Source organism: Salmo salar, chromosome 01 (assembly GCF_965601325.2).
Source record: "Salmo salar chromosome 01, fSalSal1, whole genome shotgun sequence".
Taxonomy (NCBI): Eukaryota; Metazoa; Chordata; class Actinopteri; order Salmoniformes; family Salmonidae; genus Salmo; species Salmo salar.
This window is the reverse complement of record NC_138291.1, coordinates 63,884,152-63,892,500: the sequence shown is the minus strand read 5'-3', so window position 1 is coordinate 63,892,500 and position 8,349 is coordinate 63,884,152. Positions and strand designations below refer to the sequence as shown.

At 46.3% G+C, this 8,349-nt stretch overlaps 1 protein-coding gene across 1 annotated transcript in view; it reads left to right on the top strand.

Annotated features, from left to right (window-relative positions):
* Positions 1-8,138, top strand: part of LOC106607083 (BCL11 transcription factor A-like) — a 49,660-nt gene extending 41,522 nt beyond the window's left edge. Inside the window, exon 3 of the mRNA XM_014203678.3 lies at positions 2,596-8,138. Coding sequence (XP_014059153.1) covers positions 2,596-4,814 — 2,219 coding nt within the window. The 3' untranslated portion in view covers positions 4,815-8,138. The remainder of the gene's footprint in view (positions 1-2,595) is intronic.
* The last annotated feature ends 211 nt before the right edge of the window (positions 8,139-8,349 follow it).

Below are 8,349 nucleotides of genomic sequence, written 5' to 3'. Positions count from 1 at the left end.
GTGTGTGTGTGTGTGTGTGTGTGTGTGTGTGTGTGTGTGTGTGTGGGGGGGGGGGGGGGGGGCGTGCGTATGTACGTGCGTGCGTACGTGTGTGCATGTGTGAATTCTCCCAGTGGGTTAGAGCCACACAGAACACAAAGGGTTTTGAGTGTCCGGGGGAGGGTCCACCACTGAGTAGAGAGATCCACAGACCTACCCCGTCTATGTCTTAACATGATTATCCAACCCAACCGCCTACTCTCACAATTTTCACTCTCTCACCCCCCTCATCACACAGCCCAGTAGCGACTGCTGGCCTCTCACACACACAGAGCAGAGAAGCCTTGCTCTCTGCACATCTTTTTCCCACGCACATTATATATCCAAGAGGTGAGAAAAAAGGTTGTGTAAGAAATATGTCACTCGGTGACACCCCACTCACACAGACACACAGACACAGACCACTCACACGGCCCACTTTAACTGATGGCTGTTTTTGGCGACAGTGTTGACCTTTTGTTTTTTTGGATGCGCAGGGTAAATTGCAATTGGGGAGGGTGAAATCTGTAAGGTAAACCATGTATCCCTTTTAGTGTCGTCGCTAATTCTCTGGTTTCATACTGCCAGGTTATTAGCAGGAGTATGGAGGCTTCAGTGACTGACCCCTGTCTGTTTACCTTTTGATTTGATGTGCTATACCCCACTTTATCACAAAATGGCTATTTATCTGGAAATGTATCCTCAGTCATTATCGCCAATGTGTCTAAGGCCTTTGACATTGTATTTACGCATCTTTTTGTCTGGCAGGATTGCAGAGCTAACTATGTTGGCTCGTCATTCTGAGAATAAAGTAGATTTTTTTTGTTGCTCATTCATATTGGCAATTGCTTTCCTATATATATTTCCCCTTTTAGTGCAATGATATGACTTGTAAACAGTTGGTCTTATGCTCATCTGTTAGAACTTGATTCCCAGGCTCGTCTCGTCTCAGGCCTGGGTCTCCTGTGTTGTCTGGGAGTGGTAGAGCAATTAGTCTGAAGGGGAACCAACCTGTGGATGGCCCCTGGGTATATGGGCTGAATGACCCACTCACAGGTGGACCAGGATAACTACAATACTGCTCATTCTTTATTGCTGTGTTTTACCATGACTATCTATGTGTATAGTTACACATTTCAGCATTCATCTGTTTATTGTCTAAATGTTTGTATGTCTGTGTGTGTGTGTTTGTGCATGTGCGTGCGTGCGGCGCAGCGTGCGCATTTGCATGTGAGTGTGTGCACCTGTGGGAGAATCTGTGTATTTAGGCAGAGCATTTGAGCAGCAATCTTTATTAAATAATCAGTACTGTGTTTTGTGTGTGTGTGTGTGTGTGTGTGTGTGTGTGTGTGTGTGTGTGTGTGTGTGTGTGTGTGTGTGTGTGTGTGTGTGTGTGTGTGTGTGTGTGTGTGTGTGTGTGTGTGTGTGTGTGCGCGCGCGCGCGCGTGCATGCGTGCGTGCACATGTAGGTGTCTGTGTGTGTGACTGTGCATGAGTCTGCATCCATATAACTGGTTTCATATTGAAAGGCTTTTCAGCGGCGGCCCGTTTATGATCTAATCTTGTAAATGAGCTGATGGAGGAGCAGGCTGGGCTTAATGAGATGACACACGCATTGTGAAGCGGACCACAGGTCATTTTCAGAGAGCCATTCATTGTTTTAAATGTTCCTTTGTTGTCACAAGCGGCGGAATACTTCACTGGGCCGCAATTGTGTATGTGTGTGTCTTTCTGTGGACTATGAGGCAATACAGACTAAACTCGCTATGCCAGATTAGATAGCTTTACGCAGTGTGTGTGTGTGTGTGTGTGTGTGTGTGTGTGTGTGTGTGTGGTGTGTGTGTGTGTGTGTGTGTGTGTGTGTGTGTGTGTGTGTGTGTGTGTCACCATTCAGAGCAAATAATTATTACACTTGTATACTGTCTGTGTCGATATGACTTCAGTCTAAAATAAAATAAAAAAGTAGAGGCATACATTTTTTGGGATCGTCCCTAAGTACTGTTGTAGTATCTGCTATGCTCAGTGGTGTTGTGTTTCTCTGTTAGGGGTTCTTTCTGTACATCAATGGGAGTGTGTTCTCTGCAGGGACAGCAGTCATTGTTTGCTCTGTACCAAGCTGAGAGACTGCTCACAGTCAGCTGGGATAAAAGTGTCCCAAAGCAGGCTAGAGGAAGCTATGATCCTCCGCACACACACACACGCACACATGCACACACACACTGCGTGTCCGGAGTCCTTTAGCGAAAGCTGGTCATGTGGGGCATGACCTCGATAAGAGTTGCTATGTGGTTTTTTTCTTCCTCTCTTCAGTCTTGTCTTTGTTAAGATTATCAGGCAGATAATTAAGACAGATTTACCCTGACATCATATGATGGCTTTCTAAAAATATGATAATATGATAAACCCATAAAACAGTGAAGGATTAAATGCATTCAAATGAAGCACAGCTGAATTGAGCTAAACTCTTTAACAAATTTCCTTTGGGATCAATAATGTGTATTCATTAATAATTAATTGATTGTTGTTGTGAACATGAGTCTGACTCTGTGTCCCCTCTTCCTCTTTGTCCCCCTGCAGGTAAGGAAGAGCCGAGTACCTACACCTGCACCACCTGTAAACAGGCCTACGGCAGTGCCTGGTTCCTGCTCCAGCACGCCCAGATTACCCATGGCTTCCGCATCTACCTGGAGAGCGAGCACGGGCATGGCAGCCCCCTCACCCCCCGCATGGGCAGACCTTCCTCCCTGGGTGGTGGCGCAGACTGCCCCTCGCAGCCCCCTCTCCACGGTCTCCACCTGCCCGAGGCCAGCCCCTTCAGCCTCCTCCGCATCCCAGGATCAGGCTCGGGGGGCCGGGACGGAGGGGGTGGGCACCAGCGTTTTCCCCCGACGCCGCCGCTCTTCAGTCCCCCTCCACGCCACCACCTGGACCCCCACCACCGGAATCCAGAGGAGCTGGTGCTGGCAGCCCACCATCCGAGTGCCTTCGACAGGGTGCTGCGCCTCAACACTCCCATGCCCCTGGACCCTCCATCGGCCATGGACTTCTCTCGCCGGCTGAGGGAGCTGGCGGGCAACACCTCAGGGTCCACTCCCCCCCACTCTCCCAACCAGCCCAGCCATATGCAACGGCTGCTCCAACCATTCCAGCCCGGTGGAGGAGGAGGTGGAGGGGGTGGCAGTGGGGGAAAGCCTCCCTACCTGTCCACCCCCCCTGCACTGCCTCCCTCCATGCAGTCCCCCTCGGGTTCCCATACCACCCCCACCACCCCACTGCCATCCTCAGGCCCCCAGCCCTCCACTCCTCTGAAGACCAAGTCCTGCGAGTTCTGCGGCAAGAGCTTCAAGTTCCAGAGTAATCTCATTGTGCACCGACGCAGCCACACGGGCGAGAAGCCCTATAAGTGTCATCTGTGTGACCACGCCTGCACCCAGGCCAGCAAGCTCAAGCGCCACATGAAGACGCACATGCACAAGTCGGGCTCGCCCAACGCCGAAAAGTCAGAAGATGGGCTCTCTGCAGCCTCCTCACCCGAGCCGGGCACCAGCGAGCGAATGGGCAGCGCCAGCAGCGCCCTCAAGTCGGTGGTGGCCAAGCTTAAGAGTGAGAACAACCGCCTGCGCCGGGAGAATGGGGAGGAGGAGGAGGAAGAAGAGGAAGAAGAAGAGGAAGAGGAGGAGGAAGAGGAGGGTGAAGAGGAGGAAGAGGAGGGGGAGGAGGAAGAAGAAGAGAAGGTGGATGGAGCTAGGAGGAACAACAACAGTTACCACTTCAGCTTGAGTTTGGAGGCAGCGCGGCACCATGAGAACAACGGCAGCATTGGGGTCGGGGGAGTTGGGGTTCGCCTGGTAGGAGGAGAGGAGGGTTCCATCCCTCGCTCACTGCCTGAGGTGATGCAGGGCATGGGGTTGGCGGCCAGCATGCAGCACTTCAGCGAAGCCTTTCACGCACACAAGCGCAGCGCGCTGGACCAAGAAAACCACATACACCACCACAACCGTGAGCACACACAACGCCAGCTGTGTGACGAGGACTCAGCGCTGGAGTCGGACCGTGGAGAGGGGGGCTGCATCTCGGCCGTGGCCATAAACGGGCGCGGCACGTCCCCCAGCGAAGCAGCCTCGGTGGGCCTCTCCAAGAAGCTGCTCCTGGGTAGCCCTAGCCCCCTCAGCCCCTTCTCCAAACGCATTAAGCTGGAGAAGGAGTTTGACCTGCCTACCCCCACCATCCCCAACACAGAGAATGTCTACTCCCAGTGGCTGGCCGGCTATGCCGCCTCCCGACAACTCAAGGACCCCTTTCTGAACTTCGGAGGGGACTCCAGACAATCGCCCTTTGCCTCTTCTCCATCGGAGCACTCGTCTGAGAACGGCAGCCTGCGCTTCTCCACCCCTCCTGGGGAGCTGGATGGGGGGGTGTCGGGCCGCAGTGGGACGGGGAGCGGGGGGAGCACTCCCCACCTGGGGGCTCCGCTGACTCGTCCTGGCTCCAAGGACGGCAGCAGGCGCACCGACACCTGTGAGTACTGTGGCAAGATTTTCAAGAACTGTAGCAACCTGACGGTGCACCGGCGCAGCCACACGGGCGAGAGGCCCTACAAGTGTGAGCTGTGCAACTACGCCTGCGCCCAGAGCAGCAAGCTCACACGCCACATGAAGACACATGGGCAGATCGGCAAGGACGTGTACAAGTGTGAGATTTGCCAGATGCCCTTCAGCGTGTACAGTACCTTGGAGAAACACATGAAAAAATGGCACAGTGACCGCCCCTTGAGTGCCGAAATTAAGTCGGAGTAGTGGGAGTTTCCCCTGTCATAAGCCCCCCCCTTCCCTCTCCCAGCCCCCTGTAGATTCTCCCCTCTTCCTTTGCCAGTCCGATGGACAACGTGCTCTGCACCAGCACACCCCGTTTCCATTACTCGTTGAATGCATGATCTGTATCGGGGCAATACTATTGCATTGACGCAAAACTTCAAGCCTTTCTCTTGTGCAATAATTTACATGTTGTGTACTGTTTTTTTTTCTGCATTTTTTTTATTTTTATAATTAGACAGCATGCATGGTATGTTTTGGCTAATTAAAAAAAAAGAATATGTCCCTGGTTGGTTAGTTGTTGAGTAAAATGTGTTGCTGTTTTCTTGTTCGGGTTTTTTATTTAAAAAAAAAAGAAAAGACAAGAAAGAAACGACCATGCTGCATACATTCTGTAACACATATCATGTACAGTTTTGTGTTGTAACATGGAGGATGAACAGTCTTCAGCTTAACCCTCTCTGGACGACCTGGGAATCGCACTTAACCTTCATCTTTCTAAAAGATGTTCTGTCCCTATGGGGTTAAAACATAATCTATGAATTGGCTTGATTACTTAACACAAAGCAGTGACAGCCTTTAGATTTCTTCAAAAAGATGAGGTTGTGTTAAGATTTGAATTTGTACTATCATTTGGTAAAACAAACAAAAAAAGTGTGCCTTTAAATATCTTGAAACTGCATTGGTTAATAATCTTCCTATCTGCTATAAGCTTGGGGTCACGGCTGTATACTGGACAAGGGTTGAATCCACCCAGAGTAAAGGTTCTTGCATCAAGTACCTGACTGCTAAAGTCGACTGTGACTTACAAGATTAACTGATAATACTAATACAGAAACTTTGGAGAATTCTGGTTAATCATCATTTAGCTACCTATTACATGTATTATAGTGTCTTTACATTTTCAGCAGCCACGGTACAGGCAGTATTGTGTATAACTGAATTGTTTGTATATTTTATTTCTGGTGCGGAGGTACTGAACACAAAGGTACTCTGTAATGTACAATCCTAAATTCGTGGGACTTTTAATATTTTGTGAAGACATTGAGCGTTGACATGTATCTACAGTAGCACAAACTTATGATGCTGCTTGGATATTTCCGAGTGTAATCTCCCAGCACACCGTACAATATGAGGGCATTCGAATGAATACAAGCTAGTCAAAAAAGTTACACAGAATTAGAAGCTAACAGAATGGAGTGCTTTGGGGGGGATTTCTTTTTTTACGATACATTTAAACCTTCTATCCATCAGTGATGATTAACTATGAATTGCCTAAACTTGAAAGGAAGAAAAAGATTATTTAAGAAAGGCCATTGTACTTATGCCAGGGCTCTTGAAAAGAAAGAGTGGAGATTAGACAAAATAATCATACATAGGTTTGTAATAGAGGGCAGAGGTACTTTTGTTTTCTTTCTGTTTTGTACTGTTTGCTGTTTGTGTTGACGTGAAAGGAGAGTTTTTTCCTTGTTGAGTTGCAGACATCCACCCCGTTTGATGGTGAAATAGCACTTGTCACGCTGCCTCAGAGTCTGTACAGATACTCTAACATTGTCTAACGTTGGTACAACGTCTGTATAGCGGTCAAGTCTAAAGTTAGACTGTCATTTATAGGACAAAAAAGAAGTGCACTGTTCAATTTTCCCAGTTTACAGGTATACGCTTAAGGGAAAACTTGCTAAAATGCTGACTGATGGCTAGGGGTTCCATTGTTTTACATAGTGATGAATACAGAATCTGTTGCCAGCCACTCCATCCTTGACCCTCATCCTTCACCTTTGACCACCTCTGACCTTTGTTGTTTAACCCCAGGAAACGCCAGCAAAGCACTCAGTGCTGTGACTGGGTAAAAGCTCCCTCAGCTAGATGACAAACTTGCTGCTCACACTGCAAGATTTTTTTTTTGTACAAATCTCCTTCTTTTTTTGTATAAATATTACAATGTTTTTTTTTTTCTTTTTTAAATAGCACTTCATTATCTTTAGGGGAAACTGTATTTAAGTTTGTTGTTGTTTCTCTTTTCCTCTCTGTCTTGGTGGTTTTCAAGACTCGATCACAGTATATATAAAATGGAGAATAAAAACTGTGACTTTTTATTTTGCCTTGGCTCTTCGCGGCTCTTCAGGTTGAATAAAATTTGCATTGGGGAAAGGTTTAAGATGATATATGAATATATAATAGAGAACTTAAATATAGGAAGATGCACACTCATGTCAATTCCAATGCTTAAACACACTTATGGTCTTCTTTTTCTGTATTTCTAGAATGGTATTTGAATTCAATGTTCACTTAGAGTAGGCACTATAGTATTTATATTGAGGCTCGTATTTTTAACTGTTGCTTGTTCTCTCTACAGGTATTTACGTACCTTTTTTGGTAGTAAAAAAACAAAACAAGCTGCCACGGTTTATTTTTTTAATTTGGCAGGATAATATAGTGCAAATTATTTGTATGTTCAAAAAATTAAATAAAACCCAATAAAAAAAATAAGTATGCGACATTGAGCGCAGTGGGCCATAAAATGGCTGCCACGCTGCGCTGGTTCCTGCTCACAGGTTGTACATATCTTTTTTAGTTTGGTTTGGACCTCCTCCCCCTGCTGCCATTCTGTATGCAGTAATGCAAGCTGACGTCGGGCTGTTATGTTGTGTGCTTCTGTCTTTCCCACCTATCCTACCTGACTACATTCCAACATCTTAAGAAAAAAAAACAATTACTTCATATGCAGTACATCGATTTAAAAAAGCGTCAGAATAAATGAATTTAAAAAAATATATATGTTTTGCAGTTTTATTTTTCATTGCCAAATACTAAATGGTGCTTTATATTTAGATTGGGTATACTTTCATATGCAAAGCATATTTAAAAATGAAAATTAATTGGAGACGCGGAGAAGCCTGCTTGAGTTGAGCCTTTTTTGTAAATGGCAATGCGGAATATTTTGTTATCAGCCTTTTCTATTCTTGTTCTGAGAGCTGTTTGTTGTAACTTGAACTTGAACTTTATCTTTTACTATGGGAGTTGCTATTTATTATTACCTATATGCTCTGTTTAAAATAGAGACATGGAAGGGATCTTTTTTTGTTAATTTTTTGTTATAATATTATTTCTTTATTTTTTAAAGATTGGCCGAAGGTCATTGGACAAACTTAGCTCTTTTTTTGTATTTGTTTCTGATCTCTGTTCAGTTGTATTGGGGAAACCACTGTCTTTGTTTTCTGGCAGTTGTCTGCATTATCCTGTTCACACACCCATTTTGTCCCTTTATTGAAAAACAATTAATAAAAATAAAAAAAACGAAAGTATAAATATGTTGTTTGTGTGTGTGCGTCCATGCGTGTGTGTGTGTTCATATGTAAAGCAGCTTTAGTGGCGTGGCTGTTGACAGTTTGCACGCTATCTCTGAGCACATACCTCAGTGTGGCGCAAGCGTCTTAGAGTGCTGATAGTGTCCCCCCCATCCTTCCCTTTTGTTTAACTACTTGCTGCTGCCACCCCCAACACCACTACCACCACCCAC